This window comes from Pipistrellus kuhlii, unplaced genomic scaffold (assembly GCF_014108245.1).
Source record: "Pipistrellus kuhlii isolate mPipKuh1 unplaced genomic scaffold, mPipKuh1.p scaffold_m20_p_26, whole genome shotgun sequence".
NCBI classification, from domain to species: Eukaryota; Metazoa; Chordata; class Mammalia; order Chiroptera; family Vespertilionidae; genus Pipistrellus; species Pipistrellus kuhlii.
Genome location: NW_023425525.1, coordinates 5547086 through 5574802, shown reverse-complemented (window position 1 = coordinate 5574802; position 27717 = coordinate 5547086). Strand labels below are relative to the sequence as shown.

At 39.9% G+C, this 27717-nt stretch overlaps 2 protein-coding genes across 21 annotated transcripts; one reads left to right on the top strand and one right to left on the bottom strand.

Annotated features, from left to right (window-relative positions):
- Window positions 1-1392: 1392 nt before the first annotated feature.
- CBX3 (chromobox 3) lies at window positions 1393-14495 on the bottom strand. Of its 6 annotated transcripts, none has more exons than XM_036453855.2 (6): window positions 14433-14495; window positions 12505-12556; window positions 8704-8846; window positions 6022-6184; window positions 3214-3308; window positions 1393-2665 (listed from the first exon to the last, which is right to left on the bottom strand). In XM_036453855.2, exons 2-6 carry the CDS (start codon window positions 12526-12528, stop codon window positions 2539-2541), a joined length of 552 nt encoding a protein of 183 aa, XP_036309748.1. In that variant the 5' UTR covers window positions 12529-12556; window positions 14433-14495; the 3' UTR covers window positions 1393-2538. The 6 variants fall into 6 exon arrangements, with proteins under 6 accessions (XP_036309748.1, XP_036309744.1, XP_036309747.1 ...); XM_036453851.2 differs by lacking the exon at window positions 14433-14495 and adding an exon at window positions 13584-13750; XM_036453854.2 differs by lacking the exon at window positions 14433-14495 and adding an exon at window positions 13584-13750 and having other exon boundaries at window positions 12505-12550.
- Window positions 14496-14678: 183 nt separating this feature from the next.
- On the top strand, window positions 14679-25300 carry HNRNPA2B1 (heterogeneous nuclear ribonucleoprotein A2/B1). 15 transcript variants are annotated; one of them, XR_004990696.2, is made up of 14 exons: window positions 14683-14885; window positions 17650-17685; window positions 17783-17893; window positions 18051-18197; window positions 18468-18678; window positions 18832-18933; window positions 19017-19097; window positions 20071-20133; window positions 21580-21699; window positions 21951-22073; window positions 22858-22940; window positions 23783-24011; window positions 24306-24438; window positions 24966-25300. XR_004990696.2 is itself a non-coding variant. In XM_036453844.2 (12 exons), the coding sequence occupies exons 1-11, from the start codon at window positions 14880-14882 to the stop codon at window positions 22917-22919; spliced, it is 1062 nt and encodes a 353-aa protein (XP_036309737.1). In that variant the 5' UTR covers window positions 14683-14879; the 3' UTR covers window positions 22920-22940; window positions 24966-25300. The 15 variants fall into 15 exon arrangements, 8 of the variants coding, with proteins under 8 accessions (XP_036309740.1, XP_036309743.1, XP_036309739.1 ...); XR_004990697.2 differs by lacking the exon at window positions 23783-24011 and having other exon boundaries at window positions 24306-24378; XR_004990695.2 differs by lacking the exon at window positions 23783-24011.
- The last annotated feature ends 2417 nt before the right edge of the window (window positions 25301-27717 follow it).

Here is a 27717-nt window from a genome sequence, read left to right as displayed (position 1 = left end):
ACAATCCCCACTGGGTATGAGCCTGAAACCAACGTACATGCCCTTGTCCGGAATTGAACCTGGGACCCTTGAGTCTGCAGGCTGACATTCTATCTACTGAGCCCAATCAGTCAGGGCTGAAATTATTTTTAAAAATATATATTTTATTGATTTTTTTACAGAGAGGAGAGAGGGATAGAGAGCTAGAAATGTCAATGAGAAACATCGATCAGCCACCTCCTGCACACTCCCCACAGGGGATGTGCCCGCAACCAATGTACATGTCCTTGATCGGAATTGAACCTGGGACCTTTCAGTCTGCAGACCCACACTCTACCACTGAGCCAAACCAGTTTCGGCTGAAATTATTTTTTAAAAAAGGTTGTGATAGCCCTGACCGGTTTGGCTATATATTTTGTGCACCAGGCCTCTATAGTGTTAAATAGCACCCAGCTGCCCCGTGCACACCTGTCCCCCCCTTTTCCTAAGTTCCGACAGCTCTTTTTGGCCTTTGTAACTTGTTTCCTGAGCCCAGGCAGGCCAGTTGGCTCACTTCTACCTCTGTAACTTCCTAAATAAACATTTGCTTGTAAAAAACAAAACCTTTTGATTGCTAAATATTACACTGTTCTAAGTGCCTCACATGTACGCATTTCATTTTTATAAAAACCCACAACTTATAGATGAAGAGCGAGGCATAGAGAGGTGAAGAGACTGTGCTACACTGCTGCTTTTGAAGATGGAAAGGGCCAGAAACCAATGAATATAGACGGCCTCTAGAAACAAAAACAAGTAAATATACGGTGCAACATACTGCCATTTTCGTTGTAAGTATAAGCACCTACATCACTCACTGAAGCACGTACACAACAGTAATAAGAATTTAAAGCACTCATGGACATGTGTCGCCAGACGTAACCTGCGGACTGCCTGTATAGGTGCTCTCCCTCCCCAGACACACCCTCGCCTTCCTTCCCTCTGGTGAGTTACCATTCCTTCCTCTCCCAAACTCTTTAACTTGTTCCTAAGCTCATCTCTTTAACAAACTGATTCTCCTACCTCTGTGATTTTATAAATGTTCTTATAGAAAAGTGATGCGTAATTGACATTGTTTCAGCTATACAACATCATAGTCCAATGTTTGTGTATGTGTTGCAAAATGACTTCACTCTCTCTGTGGATTTTGGACATGAGTAAACATAGATCTAACATAACCAGCTCACTCCTATCGGAAAACTTGTTTTTCAGATGTAATTTTAACAAACTACATCCTAAGTATTAAAATTTCACACGAAACTAATTTTCATCCTCCCACACAAAAAACACACAGTATTTTTGTGGAACCACATGTCTGTGGGTGTTTCTACCTTCAGGATAAAGGCCATCATATTAAGAAAAAGTCTAATCACAAAGGAATATAAAACTATTTATTAACCACTGTTTACCAGTATTTACAATAAAGTAAACAATATACAGTTGGTTGGTAACATTCTGTTTACTACAAAGCTATTGTTTTTCCTGGTTTTTGTTGAACCAGTACCCCCAATACTGAGACCAAGCCTACATGTAAAGACTGAGTTGGAGTAAAGAGAAAACATGCAGACCAATAGTTTAGATTACAAAGTTTGTTCACCCATTTATTCCAGCAGGCCCTAAACTGCCAAGGTCTCTAACAGTCTGATTAGGTATCCATGAATAGTCTTACACTTTCCATGACCTTAACTTTTAGCAATATAGCACAGGGATTTCAACTTCTTGTAAAGGAATATTTTACGAGGTAAAACCTTTAAATAAGTGTTGCTTACTTAATTAGAACACATCAGGGTTTGCCTAGTTTTCTCATTTGGGTGAGGTTATTGGCAGTGATAAAATTTTCCTCTTAGGGGTTTTGCAAATAAACTTGTATTTATGATTGTATATATGGATTCTGATATGTCTACTTTAAATTGTCCAATTTAAACTGCTTACCTTATATATATAACTCCCAATTAATCACAAATTATCTAATTTCAAAGGTTAAAAGCTTCAGGAAAAATTTTAATTTAACTTCAAATAATTTTTTCCTTAGGTTGCTGAAAATGATGGCAGCTCAGAAACATGAACTTATCTATGGTTGTGAAATGGTGTTTTGGTAAAAAAACAAAACAAAAAGAATAAAGAAAACCATTTACATATGTATACACACCTTCCCTCCCTCTCCCTCCAATAAACAAAAACCCCACAATGATCCTTAGGCACATACAAATTCTGACTGAGTAATGACTATGCAGATTTCCCCCAACATTTAGAGAGACTTCTCTAACGCAGAGGAAAAAATACAACAACATGATATCCAACGTTCTTTTCTGACAAAGGAAGCAACTACAGAAAGCTTTTGTTCAAAGTAACCAGTGCTACAGATGCAACCCCCCAAACAACTCCCCAGCACTACTTCAAAACAAACATATCAAACTTGATTTTCATTATAATGTAGTTCTTTCTTCACACTAATAAATCAGAAGAACCAAGACCCAGATTTTATATATATGTATAAATATATATAAAAAACAATGCAAACAATTATTGGGCTTCATCTTCTGGACAAGAATGCCAAGTTAGTCTTTCTTCATAGAAAGCAATTACAATTTGAGGACACTTCATATTTGCCTCTTTTGCCAACACCAAATCTGCCTCGTCGGAATCTTTCCTGTTGTGGGGCGGGGGAAAAAAAAATTCAGTTAAAAATCTAAACCTTTTTTGTCCAAGGAGAACGGCTCAACACATTATAACTTAATCAGATTATTTAACAATTCAAGAGGATTATGAGGTACTTGTGGTAGGGTTCCAATAAAATTTCATTTTATAAAACAGGCCAGTTTGCTAATATTTGCTTTGAAATATCATTAGTAAAAGTAGAATCATCCCTTCAGCAGATAATTATTATCTAATGATGGAAACTATAAAACCCTTTCTACATAAAGCCTCACAGAAGGGGGGGGGGGGGGGAAGCCCATTGCTCTCACTGGGTAGCTCAGTTGGTTAGAGCATGGTTCCAATTTGTTAAGGTTGCAGGTCCGATCCCCCTGTCAGGGCACCAATTAAGAATCAACCAATAAATGTATAAATAAGTGGAACAACAAATCAATGCCTATCTCTCCCACCACTCCTCATTACATCAAAAACAAATAAATAAAATAAAAAATAAAGTCCATCTACTTGTACTTAGAATATACCAGTAACCACCCACACACTTACCACTTCATGAGGAACATTAATTCCCCACTGCTGTCCGTGGCACCAATTATTCGTTCAGGATCAAGACCTCTGGCAAAGCCTCTTGGTTTATCAGCCTGTTTAACAAGTTAAATGATTATTTGCATATGTTTCCACTCAGCAAATTAATAATGTTAACTTCCAATTTGTTTTTGTGACATATACCGTATTTTTCGGACCATAAGACGCACTTTCCCCCCCCCAGAAGTGGGGGGGGGGAAAAGTCCCTGCGTCTTATGGTCCAAATATAGCCTACACATATACTTAAAAAAAAAAGTTTTTTTACTTGCCCGGCTCTGTGTGCTTGCCCGGCTCTAAAATGGTTCTAAATGCTGCTGTTTACTTTACAGGGTTGATTACATGTGTTTATGACTGTGATGTTGGGTTTTAATGCACATAAAATATTTTAGGACACTATTTGTTTCAGAATCTTTTTTTCTTCATTTCCCTTCTCTAAAAACTGGTGCGTCTTATGGTCCGGAGCATCTTATGGTCCGAAAAATACGGTAACTCTTAAAGACCTTTCAATAGTGAAAGAGAAATGACTAGAACATACCCATTTAATTCAAAACACATCATAATTTCTATTAACTTTACAAACGGAAAAAAATCTGGATATCTAAAAGTATTCTGAACCATAAATTAAAACAGACAAATTAATACCTTTATTTCTGATAACTTTAATAATTTAATAATTATAAATCCTTAAAGATAGTATTTCAAATCACTCCCAGGAAATTGCCTAAATTACCTATACTTATAAAGCACATACAAAAATAGAATCAATTCTGTAAAATCCTTAAAACTCAAGATTAATCAGTATTGTAATCAATCTGAATAGTAAGAAATCTTCTAAAATACTTCCTATAAACTAGTGATTCTCAAAGTGTCCTCTGAGGGTTCTTGGGAATCCCTGAGATCTTTGGGGTGTCCATTTATCCACAAGGTCCCCTCTTTTCATGTAACTTCATAGTCTTCACATGCCTCCTCCAATCATAACACAGCAAATCAAATACAGAACTGTCTACTCTTAAGCCACACATTAAAACAATTTGCAAAAATGTAAAATGACATGCTTCACATTTAAAGTTGCTTTTCATGAATAGTTATGAACATGCAATAGATTTTGTCATTCTTAAATAAATATATAAATACTTTTGAAAATTTCTATTTTAATTCCTGCTATAGTCACTTATAGGTATAACCCATATATACAAAAGTTCTTTGGGATCCTCGGTAATTTTTTGGAGACCAAAGTTTAAGAGCTATTTAGATCAATAAATCCTTTCACCCTACCCAGACTTTCACATCAGTATCCCAGACTCTGAAGTCAGATGCCTAGGTTACTTACTTAGAATAATGGTTCTAACCTCTTTGCGGTTTAGACTAACCCCCAAAATAGGAATATTATCAGCTATCTCACAGACTTTTCATGTATATGACATGCAAATTAAGTAATCTAGAAGATTGTTTGGCACAATGTAAGGGCTAAATGCATGAAAATTAACTATTGTAATTAAACAGTGCTTCTGTAGAGCACGTGGTTGACTTTTGAATTACATACAGTAGTCCCCATTTATTCACTCAAAAATATGTTCAAAACCCAGTGGATAGCACTAAACCCTACACACGTTTTCCCCTACACATACTTAGTTTTATTTATAAATTAGGCACAGTAAGAGATAAACTAGTAATAAAATAAAACACTTAAAATATTGTAAAAGTTATATATAAATGTAGCCTCTCAAAATATCTTATTGTACTGTACTCACCCTTCTAGTGATGATGTGAGATGGTAAAATGCCTACACGATGAGATGAATGACGTAGGCATTGTGATGTAGCATTAAGTTAGTAAATGAATGGCCTTCTGATGTTATGTCAGAAGGAGGATCATCTGGCTCCAGGTGATCCTGGATCATTGAGCCATGACGATGTTGATGGTTGGATGTCAGGAGCAGAAAATGTTGGTTGGGGAAATTTAGTATTTTTGGAATCAGTTGACCATAGGTAACTGAAACCTTAGATATAAGGGAACTAAAATATACTGATTCTTAACATTGTTATTTTTTTGTTTTGACTGTTAAAGTATCCAAACCAAATCTATAGCCAACCTGTTTCTCCTCTGTAAAATGGAGATAATACCTATAATCTTAATAGAGATGTCATGAACATTTAATGGATTATCTGTAAAGTATATGGCATCTAGTTCAAATGATCAAATTTAAAATATAAAGATCTTATCAAGAAATCTGTAGGGTATGTTTAGTCCCCAAGCCTAAATGCCAATTAAGAAGACCCTTTCCCAAATTACCATTCCCAGAACAAAGGGCAAATATAATTTGTTTTTTGAAGCTGAAAACAAGCAGTCTCAAGCCACAGACACCAGTAGGCAAAGATTTGAACATGTAGTGAGTACTAAACCAACTGCCTCAATTCACGCCAATAAAACAAAAAATGTTATCAAAGATTATGTCAAAATCAAAGTATCATTGGCATTACTTTGATAATGGAAAGATCACATACCAAAGTACTTTCTTGTGGTCAAAGCTGTTAAATGGTCAACAGTCAGGATGAGCTATGTGGATTGTTTTCAAGGACTGCTAGTCTTGGATCATAGGAACCATATCCACTAATCTACCCAAAATAACACTAGCACAATTTAAAGTAAGCCTTTTTAAAAGGTGTTTAAATTATATTTTAAAAGCATTAAAGTCTTAAAAGTATTTTAAACATCAAGCCATCAATCTTTTACAAAAAGCTAGTTTGGTGGGCAATATTTTATACTTACAGCATCTCTTTTCTTCTTTGATTTGCTATCATCAGATTCACTGTCAGATAAAGACTTTCTTTTTGTACCATCTTTTTCTTTACCAGCTTTTTGAGAATTAAGAAATGCTTCAATTAACTCTGGACAATCTAAATTTTCTTCAGGCTCCCAAGTATTGTCAGCACTGCATTCAGTTAAAAAAAAGTTCATTCGATTAAACATGGTTTATTACCGTCATTCAGATTCACTTAATATATATGTGAAAAGTCCTCTGCGCTAACCACTTGTTCCCTATGCCTTACATTCTTTTAACACGTGATCATATTTCCCTTATGTCTTCTTTCACAATTCCTATCCAAGGGATCAATCTGCTATATTACCTTCAGGTTAACAAAACCTGATTCCACCATATTAACAAGCTAATATTTTTCCAAATTATGGAACAACCCATTTAAAAATGTGAATTCCTAATTCCCACTGTAAATTATTTTAATAGATTAATCAGAAGATACATAGAGTTAGGGCCTCCAATACTGTGGTTTAAAATAATTGAGGTATTCTCAAACATGAGATACCCTGTTTCCCCGAAAATAAGAGTGTATTATATTAATTTTTCTCCCATAGTTGCGCTAGGTCTTATTTTCAGGGGATGTCTTATCTTTCCATGCGCTAGGTCTTATTTTTGGAGGATGTTTTATTTTCGAGGAAACACGGTAGTACTTCCAATTTCTGCTGAGTGCTCAAATTGGGAAATTATAATATATAAAGGGGGAATTAGCAACAGAAAGAAAGTTAAATCCAGCCTTCTGTTTTTTACATTCTTAATTGGTTGGAAAAATATTTCAAAATGAAAATTATAAAATTCGAATTTCAAGGCCCATAAACAAGGGCTGGAAAGAAAACAAGTATCAATTACCAAATGTGAAAGTATGATCATCCTTCAGCAGTGATAGGCTTGCAAACTTTGTGTGCTCTGATCCAAAAAAGCCTTTACACAAATAGAATGAAACTAATTGTTTTAGAGATGCAGGGAAAGGTGCTATTAACCTCTGGTTTCAACGTGGTTTGTTGATTCAGACTTCAAAATTGGCAAACCTAAATTAGAGGGTGAAGGAGGGGGAGAGCTGAAGTGGAGCCTCCATTCTGTAGTTATTTTCATTACGGCCCTCTATATCACCTAACACGTAGTGCCACACATAGTAGGCTCTCAATCATACTAGTAGCCTTCAGTTTGGGGAGAAAGGGAAGAGTTAGTTTCCTAACATTTCATGGGTAGGACATAGAGTTTTTATTATGCCAGAAGGTTAAAAAACAAACCAACAAAAACCAACTCTCTACCATATGAAGGTTATCAATTTTGGTTAAATCAAACTGGTTAAATTTCATTCAAAAATAATTCAGGCTTATTTGCTTGGTTCAGCTAGGAAAATTTTCTAGGGGTACATTATGAACTTATGATAAATACCTGAACTCAACCAAGAGTACTGAGAAGCTAACAGGAAAACCGGAACCTTCCATTCAATTCACTCTTCCCAAACTGCTAAGGATTGCTTTAAAATGTGAATGGTGGAGTTAGATATCAGGTAGCTGAAGCCTAATAATCTGACTATCATACTCATCTCCATCACGCTCAGAAAACTTTTTGTAGGTTTCTGCCTATCCATTAATAATTGTTGCCCATAGAGCCTCACTGTTTTTGTGGTGTAAGACAGAAGAGAATCTAAGCATATTTGTAAATGATAAACATTAAGAATGTAATTTCTGCATGCAAGTTATCCACAAGACAGCTAATACAAGCAGTTACGAGAGCCACTAGTAACAAGGATCATGAGGAATCAGGAAGCTAAAAAAAAAAAAAGGCCCAGACTCTACTTCTTAGAGATTTAGGATACAGTAAGAACTGGGTCATAACGAGCACTTCTGTTTAATACCCACTGGTCTACACTATAGAACCCCCATGTTAGTGCCCTCCGCATGTAAGGAAGTGATGTAGATTAGGTATTCTAGTTAATTAGTACAATAGCTACACTGAAATGCATCACATGGCCCTGGCCCACGTGGCCCGATGGTTGGGCATCGTTCCATGCACTGGAAGGTTGCCGGAATGCAGTAGGGGGCGTGCAGGAGGCAGCTGATCAAGGGCCTGCTCTGATAATGCACTCCCTCTCCTTTCCTCTCTAAAAAATCAATTTAAAAAATACAACACAAAAAAAAAATCACACAGCATTACAATAATTCTATAAATTTGACGCTCCAAGGTAAGCAACTAGTCTCAAATTTGCTTGGCTAACATGTAGGCTAAGAACTTGGTTCCTTTTAAACAGAACTCTAACAAGATACCCGGAATTAAATAAATTCTATAAACTTAAAGAAACCCATGGCCGAGACCGGTTTGGCTCAATGGATAGAGCGTCGGCTTGGGGACTGAAAGGTCCCGGGTTCGATTCCGGTCAAGGGCATGTACCTTGGTTGCGGGTATATCCCCAGTAGGGGGTGTGCAAGAGGCAGCTGATCGATGACTCTCACATCGATGTTTCTAACTGTCTCTCTCCCTCTCTGTACAAAATCAATAAAATATATACTATATAAAACTTTGAAAAAGAAACCCATGGAAAAACTAATAAACTAATAAAAAACCCTCAGGTTGAAAACAAGTTTTAAATGCCGCTTAAGTGCCCTTAAACATAGAAGGGATTCACTCACTCTGTGAATCCTTTCCACTTCAGGAAATACTCCACCTTCCCATTCACTACACGTCGGTCCAATACTTTTTCCACTACAAATTCTTCAGGCTCTGCCTCTTCAACTTTTTTACTCTTTCCATTCTGTTTCTTTCCCATTTTTTGCTAAAACAAAAACAAATAAACAAAAAAAGAATTATAAAAATATCTTGTTTTTTTGGGGGGTACATTTTAAAAGCTAAATTTATTACTTATATTATTGTTGAATTTGACACCTAAATTTTTACTTCTATATCCTAAGATAGACACTTCCTGGGGGTGGGGGGGAGCCAACAGATACTAACAATAAAGAAATATGTAATTAAGTTGATTTAGCTTAAACCTATTACTCACCACCTTTCAATTAAACAATACAATAAAAAACACTGTGTGGTTGCCGAAACTGGTTTGGCTCAGTGGATAGAGCTTCAACCTGTGGACCGAAAGGTCCCAGGTTCGATTCCGGTCAAGGGCATGTACCTTGGTTGTGGGCACATCCCCAATAGAGGGTGTGCAGGAGGCAGCTGATCAATGTTTCTCTCTCACCAATGTTTCTACCCCTCTATCCTTCTCCCTTCCTCTCTGTAAAAAAGCAATAAAATATATTAAAAAAAGAAAAAAAAAGGGGGGGGGGGAGATAAACTTGTTTTAAAAAAACCAAACACTGTTGCTGAAACCGGTTTGGCTCAGTGGATAGTGTCAGCCTGTGGACTGAGGGGTCCCAGGTTGGATTCCAGTCAAGGGCACATCACCAGTAGGGGGTGTGCAGGAGGTAGGGGATGATCGATGTTTCTAACTCTCTATCCCTCTCCCTTCTTCTCTGTAAAAAAATCAATAAAATATATTAAAAACAAAACATTTCTGTGTCATCTATAAGAAATGTGTTTACTAGTTTTCACTCAGTTTAACAACCCAGCCACAGCTAGATGGTATTAGGAAATTAGACAGAGGAGAGGGAAGAAGCAGTGACAGATCTTACTTAAGTGAAACGCAGGCCAGTGAAATCATAGCCCCCACTTGCTAAGACCCCCTTTACCAATTCAAACACCAATGTTAAAAGGCTCAGCAATATAGAAAAAAGGTTAACTACAAGAATGATAACGTGGTTCAAAATCCTAGTATCAGTCACAGGATCAACTAAGGAGACCATGACTAGATTAAAAAGAACAAGATTATTTTCTCATAATCTCTATTGATAATATATGTTACTGAACAACTGAAACAAAACTATAAATGCTGTCATTTCAAGATGTCAAACTGCTGGATCAGTTTACTTATAAAAAAAAATCCTTCTTGGTTACTCAAGTCTAAATTGGGCCATGGCAAGGTGGCCCAGTTGGTTGGTGTGTTGCACTATACACCAGAAGGTTTCAGGTTCAATAGGGGCCGGGACAAGAAAAGGAGGCAACCAATCATTGTTTCTCTTTAAAACCAATAAAAACATATCCCTGTGGGATTAAAGAAAGGAAAAAAAAAGGTCTAAATTAGTAGCCAACAAAATTCACTTTTAGCTTAGTTTTCTTTTTTTCAAAGATTAACACTATTTAAGAGAAGCAGGAAACCAAGCCCAAATCACCTTTTTCTAATAATTCAAACAGATTTGTTATGAGAAGACTGAAAATGAGTAAGCTTTAAAACCCCCACATAACCAGCCGGCCATTGTGGCTCAGTGGTTGAGGGTGACCTATGAACTAGGGAGGTCATAGTTCCATTCACGGTCAGGGCACATGCCCAGGTTTCGGGCTCGGATTCCCTCGTGCAGAGCATGCAGGAGGCAGCCGATGTTTCTAGCTCTCTATCACTGATGTTTCTTCTCCCCCCCCCCACCACCACTTTCTTCCTCTTGGAAATAAATAAAAATATATTAAAAAATATATTAAAAAAAATAAAAAAAGCAGAAAAAGACAACAAAATACCAGAGATTGCAAAAGAACATTTAAGCTATGTAGTTATTTAGAGGCACACACACACATTAATTACTTGGGCACTGCACCCAATCATATAATTTTCTGCTTCTGTGCAGTAAAAGGAAGGTAAGCATGGTAGTGGGACGAATGAAGAAAAATTGGGTGCAAACATAAGCTTATTAGACACTAATCCTAAATGACAAAAACAAAATAGGTCCATGAGGATAAGAGATGAACAGAATAAAGATGACAAAAATAAGCACAGAAAATGAAAAGGATAAACCCTCAGACTAGATAAAATCACTTAATAAAGATTAAAAAACTTTGTACAAAATCAATTCAATCCTATATAATAAAAGGCCAAGTATGTAAATCTACCTAATGGTAGGACTATTCGCTATGATGTGCACTGACCACCAGGGGGACAGATCCCACAGGTGGAGTGAAGGCTCAGCCAGAAGCCTGGCTCATGGCTGTGCCCGTGTGGGGGAGGTGTGTGTGTGTGTGTGTGTGTGTGTGTGTGTGTGTGTGTGTGTGTCCTGCCTCTTGCCTCAAAGGGTATCTGACTGCCAGCTTGGTGGGGCAGGGGTCTAAGTCATCAGCTGGACATCCTCTGAGGGCTCCCAGACTGTGAAAGTCCACAGGCTGGGCTGAGGGACCTCACCTCCCCCATCCCCGCAAGAATTTTGTGCACCAGGCCTCTGGTTTTAATATAAGCATCTACTTGCTTTCTGTATCTATATATTCATCCCCAAAGAACCAAGCAATAGCTCCTTTCCCATCCAATATTCGGACACAGGTGGCCATAAAGCCAATTCAATCACACTTACTTTGGTTTACTGATTATGAAATTTGAAATTCAATCCTGAAGGGGCACAGAAGATGCTTTGTGCTTTTTCCACTGATGGCTTTGATGAGAATCATTTACACCATAGGTCCACCTGACAGGTTTTATATTTCATATTTCCCAGGATATTTAATTTACATGTGCACTCTAATGATGACACAAATTATAAATCACCACTTGCCCTTCAGTGTAAACTTCAAGGGGAAAATGTACAAACCAAGTCCAAATATTTTGTTTTATTTAGATGTCAATACCTTTGTATACTTAAGATTATTATTAATGCAGTGTCTGAATTAAACACTGTGGAAATCATAACTTTGAATTTCATGGTTCTCATGTGAATACTCCAGTGTTTTTCTCAAATTTATAACTTAACTGAGCATACAATGTCTTGACACATTTGTAGAACTTTAAATGAAACTAAGAGAAAAACTTTGAGTTTAAGAAACTGAAGAGAAAAAAAGTTATCTGCAAATATGCTCCATTCTTCTCTCCTTACTGGATAGATGTGCAGTTTGGTTCACTTTGTATATTAAAAAAAATTGGCAATGATTAAAATTTAAGGCCCTTCTGTATTTTAGAATAATTTTGAGATATGACCATGTGCCCAAAGTATTTGAAAGAATCAATGAGTTTTGTCCCAGTCTACCTAACTGGATATCTCTTCTTTAATCTGGGCAATACTACAAATACTTATTTCTCTTGGATTCAGTATACAGTGAGTTAGGTAATATGCCAACCAACAAAGGCTTTCCTGCTTTGTCCATACTTATGTAGTCTTCCATTACATACTGTGCTATACTCAAGTTTAGGACCCCTTAACCTAATCAAAATTGTTAGGCCAAATCAATAATCATCTCCATGTAATGCGTTTGTTTTTGCAGCTAATTCTTCCCATAACACTGGGGGCAGAGGGCACTGGGGAATAAAGATGGATGTGAACTTCTCAATCACTGAAATGCAAAGTTATAATTTTCAGGGGAAAAACTTGAGTTAGACCCTTACGTATTTTAGCTTTTCATTAACTTACCAATGTAGTTTTATTGGAGGCCATTTTTTATTGCAGACTCGAAGAGCTGTTACTAGAAAAATGCATGGCAGTTAAAAGGAAGTTTACATGACACAAACAGGTAGCTAACCAGTGTCTTTTGGGTTCCCACCGCCCCTCCCCATGTATACAAATCCACTGAGCAGCAAAGATGAACTGCTGTGTAAGTGATTAGTAATATATCCCTGAGCGTCTATCAGTATTCCAACCCAGTGGGTCTGGAAACCTTGTGGGGCCCATCGGTACTAAGACAGCTTTACAGGGCAAAAAAACTGCAGACATCCCCCCCCCCACAAATCTCATTTACATCACACTCAGTATTCATTTAAAAATGGCCAAATAGTTGGGTTCAAAAACCAGACACAATCACCCAATCAAAATGACCGGGTACCGTGAATTTTCCCCGCAGGCCTCCTAAGAGTTCTAAGAGTCGCCTAGGTGAAACCTTCCCTCTTTCCAGCCCCTCGTTAAAAACAAACAAACAAAAAAAACACAGCAAGATGCTCCAGTACCATGTGGTTCCGCTTAAAAACAAACCACCTCCCGGGCACCTCCACCCGCCCCCCGAGACCCAGGGCCTCCCCCGCCGAGGCCCCCCGCCCCGCCCCCACTCGGGAGCCCGGGCCTCGTGGTCAGCGCGCCCGCGGGGAGAAACAAAGGCCGCGGCGCGGGGGCTCCGGGGCGCTGCGCCACGGGGCCGGCCCGCCCGCCGCGGCGGCCACGTAACGGAGCGCCGCCGCGGCCCCGGGCGGCGGGCGCGCAGCAGCCGGAGGGCCCGGCGCCGCCCGCCCGAAAGAGGCCCCGCCGCGGCCGCCGGGGAGGGGGAGGGGGCGGAAAAACGCGCTTTGTCTCAGAGGGAGGCGGCTGCCGCCCGCCTCTACCCTCTCACGGGGCCTCACCCCCATTACCGACGCCGGCCCCGCGCCAGGCCCGCGGCGGCGGGCGGGGGTCTCCCCTCGCCTCCGCGCCCAGCCCCACACCCCGCCTCGGGGTCGGGTGGGAGCCGGGGACTGGGTAAGGGGTGCGGGGGGGGGGTCCCCAAGACGCATCGTAAGCACCACCTCCGTGCGAGAGAGAGAGAAACACCGACTTCACCGCCTCCGTGCAGCTCCGCGTCCCGAGGCTCCGGCTCCTCCGGCGGCGGCTCCGGCCCAGCGCGCCCTCAGCTCCAGCCGCTAGCGAGGGGGAGGGGGCCGGGAGGCGCGCGCGGGGCTGCGCCGCAAGCGGGATTGGCGCCGCCCACGCCGGCGACAGCGAGGGGCGGGGCGTGCGCGCGCGCGCCGGAGAGGGGGCGGGGCCGCGGGCCGCGCGGGGCCTGCCGGGAGCCGGAGCCCAGACCCAGGGGGAGGGTGCAGGCCACCGCGGCAACTTACCGTTCGCGGGGTGGCGCCAGGTGGTCCCCGGAGGGGCGGGAGAGGGAAGGAGGGGCGAGGGCGAGGGCGAGGGCGAGGGCGAGGACCAAGGTCTTCGGGGCGGGGACGTTTCGGCTTCGCCGGCCGCAGCGCTGGCGCCAAAACCGGGCTCCGCCCACTTCCTCGCTCCGGGGGTGGGTATCTCCCGGGGCTGGGAGGTGGGTGGTGAGGAAAACGGAGCTGGGGCGGGGTCGGGGACTGGGACCCCAAGGATACTGACCCGGGCTAGGCTGGCGGAGCGCGCCTGCAGCCTGTTGACTAGAAGAGGCTTCGGGTGTACCCGGAAGGGGCCGAGCCAGCCCTGGGCTCCGGGGGAAGGGACGGGGGGGAGAAGGGCTGCGGGGAGGCTGCACAGATTTCTTTCCCGGGAAGGGGCAGAAGGCCAGATGGGAGCACTAGCCCAGGCCTTGCAGACGGAGCGGACCTTCTGGGCTGGGGATTAAGCTCCACCCGACAGCTTTTAGGATTAGTATTTCCAATGGCGCGACCGTTTCTCACCTGCCCTGCGCTCTGGCGGCGGGGGGCTGGAACGCAGTTCCAGAGAGCGGACCGCGCCTGCGCGAGCCTTCCGCCAATTCACGGAGCCGCTCTACGCCGGCGACGTCCGGCGCTCCCCCGGGCGGCGGGGAGGGCGGGGTACGCGTTCGGCGTAAAGGAGGGCGTGGCGGGTTCCCGCCACGGGCGGCAGTTAGGGCGTTTACGCAACGCCCTGACGTCAGGACGCGTTGGTGGGAGGGGAAGGTTCTAGAAAAGCGGCGGCCGCGGCCGGAGCGGCATTCGCGGCGGCGCCGGCTGAGCGTGCGGACGTGCCTCCAGCCCTGTTGTTTCTCCAGCGGCGGCAGTTCTCACTACAGCGCCAGGACGAGTCCGGCTCGCGTGCGACCGCGGAGATCTCTCTCATCTCGCTCGGCTGCGGGCAATCGGGCTGAAGCGACTGAGTCCGCGATGGAGGTAACGGGTTTGAAATCAATGAGTTGTTGGAAAAGGGCATGGCGAGGCCGTTGGCGCCATTGTGGAAGGCCGGCCCCCCAGGCTCGCCGGGGACAGCGGCCGCGGAGCCGGGCCGCCTCAGGAGCGGTTGGTCCCCGGAGACGGTCGCGGAGGGGGCGCCTCCGCGGAGGGAGGCCTGTGTGTGCAGCGCTCTCCCCACCCTGCAGCCTGCCGGCGCCATTTCCCTCCGCTGGGGGTGGGGGATGGGATCCCTCCCGCGTGGCGGCCGCGGCCGCGCTTCAGTCCCAAGCGGGGCGGGGGGCGCCCCTGCCCCGTCACCACAGGCCGGCCGGCGGCCCCGGCGGCCCCGCGAGCGAGCGCCCGGCGGGCCCGGCGCCTCCGGAGCGAGACTGCGGCGCCTCCCCTCCCCCCTCCCGGGAGCCGGATTTGGCGGCCGCCATTTTCATTCCTCTCCGTCGTCGCCGCGTTTTCCTCTTTAACCGTCTGAATCCTCCTGCTTGGACCCTTTTAATCCAAAATTAGAAGCGGGCTGCTGTTTTATCCCCCCGCGCCGGGCTCCCGCGGCTCGGAGGCGGGGGCCGGGGGTGTGGGGCGCGGGGGCCAGCTCGGGTCCTGCGCACCTCGCTGGCGGCGCGCTCCTTCCTCTCGATGAAATGGCGCCATTGCGCTCGGCCTCGGCGAAGGGCGGGGGGGCGCTGCTGGCCACGCCGGAGGGCCTCGCGGGGAAGCGCTGCGCCCCGCTTCAGGCGCCCCAAAGCACAGAGGGAACACTGGTTTTGCAGTGCCGATTCCTCTGGGTAACGGTCCCCCCCCCCCCCCCCCTGGTTTGCGGTGACCAAAAAAGCCAGTTTTGCATCCAGCTTCACAATTAGAAATAAAACCAAAATTGGGACCCAATCAGATTAGTGCCCATTATGGGTAGGTGTGGGGGAAGGTTATATAGTTGGGGGCGTCTTCATTTTTGAAAAGGATTTTTCTGAAGGACTCCCTTTGAGTTGTAGTTCTCGTACTCTAAAAAATGTTTTTTTACCTGTAAATTTATGCTTTTCTGGTAAAGACCACGCATTCTTATAAGAGGAAGTGAAATAGAAACGAATATCCCTAGACTTTTTTTAAAAGCACGGCTCAGTCCTTCAATGCCTGTGTGTATTGCTGTAGATAGGTTTTTGGCTGGTTATGTATTTGAACTTTGTCACTTGATTTTTCTTTCCATTTATGTTTGCAATCATGGTTGATCATTACATTGATAAGTAAAGGTCTAAAGCGAATAGGGGGGGTTTATCTGGGCATTTTCTTTGACCCTGTGCTCCCCTGTAAAATAAATTTAATCGATAGTGGACATCGGGTAAGTTTGGAGAAAACTTAGGTAAGTAACAAGCTTTTGCTTTTGTCTAGTGATTTGAAAAATTTGTTGTATATGCATTTTTTTAATCTCGGTTATTTACTTGGGGTTTAAATACCTATCTGACAATACAGTAAGTGAAATTAGCTAATATGTCCAAATTCAAAGTAATCTCTTAACATATTGACATTTAAATGTATTAGGAGCTAGTTTGATAATTTGTTAATCTTTACCTTCTCTCCTCCCCCCCCCCCCCACCGATTCTTGAGAGCAGTTAGCTGAGTTAAAAATTGTCGGGCTTGCTTTATCAGTGTATTTTTTGTTAATGGCAGAATGTCATGCGCCCAGGGCAAAGCCTGCATATTACTGGGTTGAGAGTTATAATGCTATTTGGGAATAAACTTTCCTGATGTGTTGAAAGTCACATTAATTTAATCTTTTAGTTTATATTGCACATTCATGGCAGTTGGTCATGGGCAGCAGACCTATTCTAATTTTTAAAAAATATTTACCTGAAAACCAAATGATTTCCAATCCATACTTGTTAGCTCCAAGTTCAAGACTGATAAAGCAGCAATATTTGCTTGCTGGTTTGTGGGGATTAAGATTTCAGCCTAGGCTTTTATCCTTTTTGCTTGTAAAATTAGAAAAGCGTATGTTGTGTAGCTTGTCAGATGTCCAATGATTTCAGTACACTTGAGCTTTCTGTATTTCCCCCAGTAGTAGTAGTCACAGTGCTCATTGAAATTTTTGAACAGTGAAATGATTACAGTGTTTTACTGACTTACTGGTGGTTAGCCCTATATGCATTCAGCTTGTTTATGAATTGTCAATTTAAGTACCAGAAATTGGAGTGCCCAGGAAATCATGGTTATTACTTTTTAAGATATAAACAATCTTTAGTTGGTCAGAGAGTGAATTTTAAGGATATTTTGCTATATATATTGAACATTTAAATTTTTACCCCAACCAAAAGTAGTTGGTAAGTGGGGAAAGGATTTTTTTCTTACTGTGATACATTAGAATTTCCACCAGAGGGAGCAAATGAAAGGAAACAAATCAGACACTTGTATCTAAATCCTAAATGGTAAACTATGGGTTGTAAAGAACCAATTATTTTTATATCTAAACCGAGTATTTAATGTTCAATTTTGTTCTAGGATATAGGGTTGAATGCAAATTCTGATGAGAATTGTTTAATTCTTCAATTACCAGGGAATAGATTTGCTCCTTTCACCTCAGAAAGTATTTTTCTAAGCTAAGTGATACTGAATTTATATGAATTAATGTCAAGTAAGTTTAAGTGAAGCATATGCCTTTGAAACGTGTAGTACAGCTGACGAAATTTTTTGGTGTAACACAACTAATATACAGTTTTAACATATGGTTAAAATTTGATGTAAGTTTTTTTTTTCCCTCCAGAAAACTTTAGAAACTGTTCCTTTGGAGAGGAAAAAGGTACTCTGCCAGCAGGTCACCTTATATTTAAGAATTTAAATTCCTGCATACAAAGAGAAAATGTAAATAAAAATTGAAATGGTGTTTTCCTTTGCAGAGAGAAAAGGAACAGTTCCGTAAACTCTTTATTGGTGGCTTGAGCTTTGAAACCACAGAAGAAAGTTTGAGGAACTACTATGAGCAATGGGGGAAACTTACAGACTGTGTGGTACGTTAAATACATACTAGTCCTTCAACTGTAGGACTGATTTGTTTAAAATACTGAGTGAATCCTGGAGAAAATGACAAATCTAGGTCCTTAATTTAAAAATGTTATTAATTGAAGAATAACTAGATCAAATGCTACTTTTCCTTTGATTTTAAAGGTAATGAGAGATCCTGCAAGCAAAAGATCAAGAGGATTTGGTTTTGTAACCTTTTCGTCCATGGCTGAGGTTGATGCTGCCATGGCTGCAAGACCTCATTCAATTGATGGACGAGTGGTTGAGCCAAAACGTGCTGTTGCAAGAGAGGTGAGCATAGCATAACTTCGTGCAATAAATGTGAAGAAAATTTTGTCCTACTGAAGATAAAATATAAGTTTTGAAAGAAGTTAGTTCTTTTTAGTTAGCTTGATTTAAGCTATGGTGGTTTTCCAAAGACGAGTTCTTATTCATAGGCTGTTGCATTACCTGGTATTTTAGGATAGAAACAATTTATGGTACCCAGAGATGCTTTCAATTGCATTTGGTTTCTGTGGTCATGATTTGACCCCCCTACTTCCCTCCTACTTACTACTACAGGAATCTGGAAAGCCAGGGGCTCATGTAACTGTGAAGAAGCTGTTCGTTGGTGGAATTAAAGAAGATACTGAGGAACATCACCTTAGAGATTACTTTGAAGAATATGGGAAAATTGATACCATTGAGATAATTACTGATCGGCAGTCTGGAAAGAAGAGAGGCTTTGGGTTTGTTACTTTTGATGACCATGATCCTGTGGATAAGATTGTGTGTAAGTATATTAGAACTAGATGTATGCCCCTTTCATAGAGTAAGTTTTGGTATGGTAATACCTATATCTTTATTAAAAGGCAAACTTTAAAATAATTTATAAGTTACAATTTATAGAATGCTGATTTATTGAAGTCTGAATTTTCCCTTCCAGTGCAGAAATATCATACCATCAATGGTCATAATGCAGAAGTAAGAAAGGCTTTGTCTAGACAAGAAATGCAGGAAGTTCAAAGTTCTAGAAGTGGAAGAGGAGGTACCTTTTAATTCTATTTTCTTTTTCCTTTTAAATATTTTTTTTGTGTAAATGCTTTTTACTAATTAGGGCACTTATTGTAGGCAACTTTGGTTTTGGAGACTCTCGAGGTGGTGGTGGAAATTTTGGGCCTGGACCAGGAAGTAACTTTAGAGGAGGATCTGGTAAGTTTTAAGTTCTAAATATTGAAGGGTGAATATGCTTGATTGGAAAACTATGATTAGAATCATAAAATCAGTTTAATTTTAAGACGGTAATTTTTTATAAGTAGATGGGATATTCTGATTTGGCTAGGAAAAATAAGAGGTAAATCTTAAAGCTAATACAGGACAGTCAGCCCTAGCTGGTTTGGCTCAGTGGATAGAACCAATGGTCCCAGGTTCCTTTCTGGTCAAGGGCACTTGCCTATATTGTGGTATTGATCCCCAGCACGAGGTGTGCAGGAGGCAGCCAATCAATTCTCATCATTGATGTTTCTCTCCCCATCTCCCTTTCTCTGAAATCAATAAAAAATACATATTTTTTTAAAAAGACAGTTACAGAAATCTTTTTTGTGGTCTTTAAGAACATTTAAAATGGCTTTAAAACTACCAAGTAATCCTGAATAGTGAGTGAAAATACTGTAGAAACTTTACCTATCTTTGTTAAAAAATTTTTAAATATATTTTTTCACAGCAAGGAAGAGAGAGGGATAAAGAAAGAGTTAGAAACATTGATGAGAGAGAATCATCGTCCAGCTGCCTCTTGCACACCCCCTACTGGGGATGTGCCCGCAACCAAGGTACATGCCTTCAACCGGAATTGAACCCGGGACCTTTCAGTCCGCAGGCTCTTATCCACTGAGCCAAACCGGTCCCGGCTGTTAAATCTTTTTATTAAGCTTCCAAGTATTTATCTGAATAATTAATGTCATTCTTATGTAAATAAATGGACAAAGTTTGCCAAGTCCAAGCCCGTAAATTAGGCAGTTTTCTTGACAGTGAGTTTTAATGAATTATACTTTGTGTTTATTTTGAAGGATAAAATACTAATACTTCAGCTCCTAATCATCCATAGGTAGTAATAGAGAATATGGAGGAAAGGAAGATAAGAAACTGAATAGGCCATATTTAACATAATTTTTTCCCCCCCTAACAGATGGCTATGGAAGTGGTCGTGGATTTGGGGATGGCTATAATGGGTATGGAGGAGGACCTGGAGGTCAGTTTCTTTGATTTATGGGGCTTAAAAGATTGAGTCCTTATGTTTGTCTAGTTTAATACATACATGAGCTTTTTCTGTGTCTTACATTTTACCTTTGATGAAGAGCTTTTGAGTGATAGTTGTTTTAGTCACTTGGCTTTTCCTTTATAATTCACACCTTAGAAAAGGGAATAGTTGTGGTATATATAGGATGCAAGATCATTTGGGTGAATTTTAAATGAGAATTTAAAGATGCCATACTCTTTCTTAAGCAAAAGAATTGAACATAGATGTGATACTTTATGTATTGTTTTCCTGAAAAAGTATAGGGCCTTAGATTGGACCATTAGGTTTTAATCCTTAATTATGATTAATCCCCGAGGATAACTTCCCAAACATAACCAAAGGAACATTTCTAAAGTACACAAGTGTACTCTTGGGTCCAGCTAAGGTTATGAGCCACTGTTACATATCAAGTGATAATATTAGATGTTTTGTTGGAGTACAGAAATGATTGATACCTGCTGGCAAATTCCTAGTAAAGACATTTCAACATGAGTTAGCAAAAGACTGATTTTGTCACAAATTACACATAACTAAGTTACACCTAAATATTTCCAACATTGCTTTGAAATCCAAATTAATTGCCTATCAGTTTGCTAATTTCTGACACCCCATTTCTACTTACCGTATTTTTCGGACCATAAGACGCACCGGACCTAAGACGCACCAGTTTTTAGAGAAGGGAAATGAAGAAAAAAAGATTCTGAAACAAATAGTGTCCTAAAATATTTTATGGGCATTAAAACCCAACATCACAGTCATAAACACATGTAATCAACCCTGTAAAGTAAACAGCAGCATTTAGAACCATTTTAGAGCCGGGCAAGCACAGAGACCACAGAGAGCCGGGCAAGTAAAAAAAAACTTTTTTTAAAGTATATGTGTAGGCTATATTTGGACCATAAGACGCAGGGACTTTTCCCCCTCACTTCTGGGGGGGAAAAAGTGCGTCTTATGGTCCGAAAAATACGGTAGGTGACGGGTGTAGGAAACAAATTATTATTAGGAAACAAATCTGAGTTGGGAAGTTGGGATCTTTTGGACCACTTAAGGTGATGGGGTTGCTCTCGTTTTGTTAGCTTACACCTCATCTACCCTCAGAAACATTAATACAAAATATAAGGTGTCTTAAGAGAACCATTAATACCTTTAATTTCAGGGAAGAGCAGACACTGATAGGTATTTGTCTCTAATGGTTTTGTCTAGTTGATTGTGGGTTTGTATTCGCAACCCCCTCATTTTATCAGGGATATTTTGTTCTGCCCTTGGGGCTATTCTAGAAGAGATTGCATAGAACAAATATAAAAAATATGTTTTGGAAATCTAGAAATGGGTTTGATAAGACAGTTCAAATGGCATTGAAAATATTAAGTAATTACTTAAAGGCTTATTTTATAATAGGTGGCAATTTTGGAGGTAGCCCTGGTTATGGAGGAGGAAGAGGAGGATATGGTGGTGGAGGACCTGGATATGGCAACCAGGGTGGGGGCTACGGAGGTGGTTATGACAACTATGGAGGAGGTAATAAATTCACCTGCAACCTTTATGTGGGAATTTGGAGTGGAATTAATGACTTTTAATGACATTTCTTTCAATTCAATGTTGTCAGTAGTTGCCTTAAAATTGTAGAATTGTAGATAGGTGTTTTGCATTTATTCTGATTTGCTTTTTTGGGAGATTTGTTGTAAATACTCGGCATGTATTACTGTTTAATGTTTGTTAAATCTGAGGGTCATTATGCAAAACTTGAATTTAAACTTTTATTTTTACAGGAAATTACGGAAGTGGAAATTACAATGATTTTGGAAATTATAACCAGCAACCATCTAACTATGGTCCAATGAAGAGTGGAAATTTTGGTGGTAGCAGGAACATGGGGGGACCATATGGTGGAGGTAATTTATTACATTCTTTAAGTCATTTCATGGGGTTAAAGGAAAAGATTAGTTTTTGACATGATTTGAATGGGAAAGATAACATGCTCATGGTTTATAGCAGGGTTGGGGAACCTTTTTTCTGCCAAGAGTCATTAGGATATTTATAATGTTTGAGGGCAATGCAAAATTATCTACTTAAAAAGTAGCCCAATATATTTGGTTTAACATTTAGTTTACTCCCTTGCAAACCAAATGATTTTGAGTGTTGAGTTTTCCACCCCTGGTTTTAAAAGGTCACCGAACTTCTCAGAAATAATTCAATTAGTACAACTTTAGCTTGGATTTGGTGTGATGGATGGTTAGGATGTTAAGTGGTGTAAAATACAGGGTGGGGCAAAAAGGTTTACAATTCAAAGGGGGAAATAATACAAGAATAAAGACTTTTTAATGTACTCAAAACTGTAACCCTACTGTACCACACCCTGTATTTACAATTTGGGAAAGGAGGTTAGATATTTTGCATGGGGTTTTTTCCCCTTGACTGATTATATGAGAGCCAAATAAAATTGCCAAACACATAGCAAAGTGTTACACTTCTGTATGAGTTGTCTCTTTAAATATTAATCACAAATCTTCATTTAAATTTTTATGTAGTAGGACCAAATAGATTTCTTTATGCCTCTTAGTATTTTTTTAAAATATACCTTCCTTACTGGCTCCAAATGATAGCTAGGTAGGTCGGATTAATAATAATTATGGTGATTATGGGAAATGAAGTAAGCTTGCTTTTGTCCTGTTCTAGGAAACTATGGTCCTGGAGGAAGTGGAGGAAGTGGGGGCTATGGAGGGAGAAGCCGATATTGAGCTTCTTCCTATTTGCCATGGGTAAGTAGCTTTTGAGTTTTACATTATTACTGTCTTGGGGAGACCTAGCTGTCAGGAGTAAAAGCTTTTTAGGATCATGTTATCTTTCCTTAAAACCTGGTTAGATGGATAATTTCATAACCTATTTTTTTTTTACTCTTTACTTCTGTTGAAACAGGCTTCACTGTATAAATAGGAGAGGATGAGAGCCCAGAGGTAACAGAACAGCTTCAGGTTATCGAATAACAATGTTAAGGAAACTCTTATCTCAGTCATGCATAAGTATGCAGTGATATGGCAGAAGACACCAGAGCAGATGCAGAGAGCCATTTTGTGAATGGATTGGATTATTTAATAACATTACCTTACTGTGGAGGAAGGATTGTAAAAAAAAAAATGCCTTTGAGACAGTTTCTTAGCTTTTTAATTGTTGTTTATTTCTAGTGGTCTTTGTAAGAGTGTAGAAGCATTCCTTCTTTGATAATGTTAAATTTGTAAGTTTCAGGTGACATGTGAAACCTTTTTTAAGATTTTTCTCAAAGTTTTGAAAAGCTATTAGCCAGGATCATGGTGTAATAAGACATAACGTTTTTCCTTTAAAAAAAATTTAAGTGCGTGTGTAGAGTTAAGAAGCTGTTGTACATTTATGATTTAATAAAATAATTCTAAAGGAAATTGTGTAATAATAGACTTTTTATTTTAAATAAGTTAAGGAGTGGGTAGTATAACTAAGGTCCATTGCAAAGCTGTTGTTATATTTGTGTAAGATAAATGCTGGTCAGATATAAGTGTGTTGTCTGCAATTCATCAGGATTATCTAGATAACTTAAGGGATATCTCTGCAAGGAGAAACACCTTTTTAGATCTTTTAGATGCTGCTTCTTCAATGCAAGGAAAGGAAATAACCCCAGCGAGGTACTCTTCAGGGATACAGGTCTAGTACAAGAAAACTCTTGGCGGCTACTAAGTTCAGCCAGTCTTAAAAAATTGTGCTGTTTCTACAAAGCTTTTAACTACAGTAGTTTATAAGGATGCCAACGAAAGCTGAGGGTGTAGAGCAAATAGTTCTAAGCTTCAGTTAAACTTCTTTAGGTAAGATCTTATTTACTTTTCCTTTCTTAATTTTCCTCCCCAAAAGATAAACTAATTCTCTTCAATGGTCTTTCAGTATAGTGGTTCTTAGTAGTTTAACATAGTTATAAATTGAGTTTAACAATTTATAAACTCAAGAGAATAATTTCATATACCCTGTCTTCCAGTCTGTCAGTTAAATTATTTTGGTTGTGTTCCCTCCCCCCTTTCCCCTTTCTTTCTTTCCCATCCCCCTCTCCCTCTATGAAGATTCAGGTGCTTAACATATCATTTTTTTCCCTGCTGGAATTTTAGCATTGATATGAACCATGGACAAGTATATTCTGCTGCCACAAAGACTGTAAAGTGCTTCATTTCAACAGCTGAGGCAAGCCAAGTGATTAATAAAGCTTTTCTTGGTTCCTTCAGTGGTGTTGGTAGTAAAATGGTAGGTAAAAGTTAGGCTGCAAGCTCAATAAACCATGAAATTTCCCATCATTAACACCCATGTGTATTCACATTTCTTGGATCAAGCATTTTGAGAACTGGGGTTTTTATTAAAAATACATTTTACTTTATGGTTCTAGTTTTACATGCTTATCAGGATTACGCTAAGGAGATAGGGCTAAATGGCTGAATCAGATTTTAGATAATAGCATATTTACAGTGTCTGTCTACATTATAAATCCTGTATATATTTAGTACTAAATACTGGGGTGTGAATGTGGTTAATTCTTTCCCGATTCCCTATCTTATAGGAAAGATATAGGTTCGCTGCTGAAATTCATTTCTTAAATGTCATCATCAGAGTTTGATTGCCTGGCTTTATTGCCTTTTCAGGAAGTGATAATCAGGTCATATTCTGCTCTATGCACCAGTGAGTCGTCTTTGATCCTAAGACCACCACAGAAGTTATTTAGGTTCTTTGGACAAACATGATAAACTTCTTCAGATACTTTTTTTTTCCTTTGGCAGGAAGGTGTCTTGCTGCAGGTAACTAATGAAGAAGTGGTCAACCACAGAGTCTTCAAGAAATAAGAAATTCTGTACCATCTGAAAGTAGTTGTTGGTGCCTTCATTTTAAAAAGCACTCTAAGATCAAAGGGAAATGTTTTCTGAAAAAATACAAACTTCATTTAGTATAGGTTCTTAATATAAAACCATTAAAAGTTGAGTATTGTTTGTAAAAGTAGCATCAAATCAGCTAGAGAGATAAATGTATCATGTTTTAAATTAGGTTTTGTGAGTAGACAGATTAAAGTTTTATTTTAAATATAAAGTTTATAAAAATAAATACTTTTGTATCCAAATACTTGGTGTAATGTTTACACATAAAATGTGTGAATCTTGTTCTATAAGCATTCAGTTGTCTAAAGAATTGCTATCCTTAGATTTTTAAAGCAGTTTCACAAAACTGTACATATTTCCCTTTTTTCCATTTTAATAGACATGAAAAACACATTGTGGACATTACTGGCTGTCCCTAATAAAATGCCATTCTTTTATACACTATATTCAGCGTTGGAATGCTGCTATAGTTTTCTGGCTTTACCATGTGTGTTCAACATCCCTGGTGGCGTTTTAAAAATTTATTACAGGCTTTTAAACAGTGGTACAAATTCAGTGGTTATGCAAAGCACCAAGACACGAAATTTGTGACTCTAGTTTCTTAAAAGTGGTTGCATTTTTCACTGAGTACTGGGTAGCTGTCTTTAAAGGGTTTAAGAAGTATGGTGGATAAAATTTAGTAACGGTGACCTTTGATATTTACCTAAAATAACAAAAAGCATAAAAACATGAAATGCCAAGGCTGTCTCATTTTCTTTAGTTTTGATAATATAAAGTATCAGGTAAGTCAAACTAATGATGGCTAACAAGAAATGCTGTTTTTGTTTCAAATAACTATTCAAGTACACTGTCTTAATACTCAGCTTCAAATTAGGAAAATAACTTGGAAAGTTTCCGAAGTGTCTAGCTTGACAACTAAGTTGGACTTTGAGGTAAATGAAGTCAGAAACCTTAAAACACCCAATCCTTAACCAACGGATATGCACTGCTTTTGGCTTAGAGAGTAGAGCATCAACCCACAGACTAAAGGGTCGCAGGTTCAATTCCGGTCAAGGGCATGTAACTTGGGCTGCAGGCCTGATCACAGCCCCAACCAGGGGCGCACTACAGGAGGCAACGAATTACTATTTATTCCCTCCCACTCTGAAAATCAACTGGAAAAATACCTGGTGAGGATTTAAAGTGTTAGTACGTAATAAACTAAATGAAGTGGCTATGGAAACAATTTCCCCTTAGAACTTAAGGTAGTTTTTCTATCAAAATTTCTAAAAGAAGGTAACCGGGGCAGTACTTTCAAGCTTCTTGTTGCCACATACCAAAAGTATTGCTGATAGGACAAAAAATAATACTGCATAAGCCCAATAAGCTTGTGACCTCAGTATTTACATGTTACCGGTTTGGAAGCAATTTACCTGATCCTAGTTGAAGGTCAAAATTGCAGGGACAATGGGAAAGTTTCGTTCTAATGGCATGACAGGGCTGGCAGCTGTTTTTGGCTATTTCCCCCCCATAGCAATCTCAAGAACAAATATCAAAATAGGACCAATGTTACTAAGTCACACAATCTATTCTGATGATTGGATAGTATAAAGTTTTTAAGCATGATTACAGGCTGATTCCCACACAGGTCTTGAGAACTGGAATTTAATGTGAGATACCCAATAACAATTTGGTTTAGGAATACTTTAACAACTAGTACTAAATGTATAACTAATTTGATGTTTAAATTCAGTAATGTAGGGAGGTTTCAAAAGAAAGTTCCTTCGTAACAGCTCAAGAGTGGGTGTCTTTCCAGAGATAACACCAGAATATCTAGAGGTTCTTGTTGAGCTCAACATTTTCTGATTTTATAAGCTTGCCCCAAGATTTTTATCTGTTGATCAGAACCACCTTTTGATGGGTGTAGGAAGGAAAGGAGATGCCCAGCTAGAATAGTATGCCCGATTTCACTTGTAAACAGGAGTTTTATGATGGATAATTTCAGGAATAATACTTTTTTAAAGGAAGCAATATTTTTATGTTAGAATTCAAAATGGAATTTTGGTTTGGGTCAATTGAGAAAGTTGCTTTAAGAAAGCCAGGGGCTAACTGCACAGTTGCTCATTTTAAGGGTCTAGATCTTATGGTAAACCTCCTACCAAATTGGGAACACATTTTGTACAAATCTTTTTGAAGGGATTGTTTCTCAGTTCAAAGTCTTAACTGCCTACTCAGGTTAACTTGTCTGGGTTAGCCATTAAAGAATGGGTCAGTAGTTTCACCTGTAAATGCATAAAACTTGAATAAATTGGCCTTTTGAAACTGATCAGTTCCTGATGTCTGAAGCTGTATAGATTGGATGGATTCCTTTTTCTGCTAACTACCCTGAATTCCAGAATAATTTGAGACTACTGAACTGGTAAAATAGTTGTCAACCATTGTGTATCCTGTTCCTTAATCTAAATAGAGAATACAAACTAAAATCTTGGGAGATTTTCATTGCCAACACTGGATTATCAATGATGAGTAAACAGCTTCAATTTTCTCACCTTGAATCTGGTTGTGTGGGTTAAGGGAAGTTTGACATGACCTAAAGTTATAATGGGTCAAAGTAACTTCCAGAGGGACAGTTTTGTTACTAAAACTTGCTACACTACATGCCTTTTTTCTTTTTGGCCAA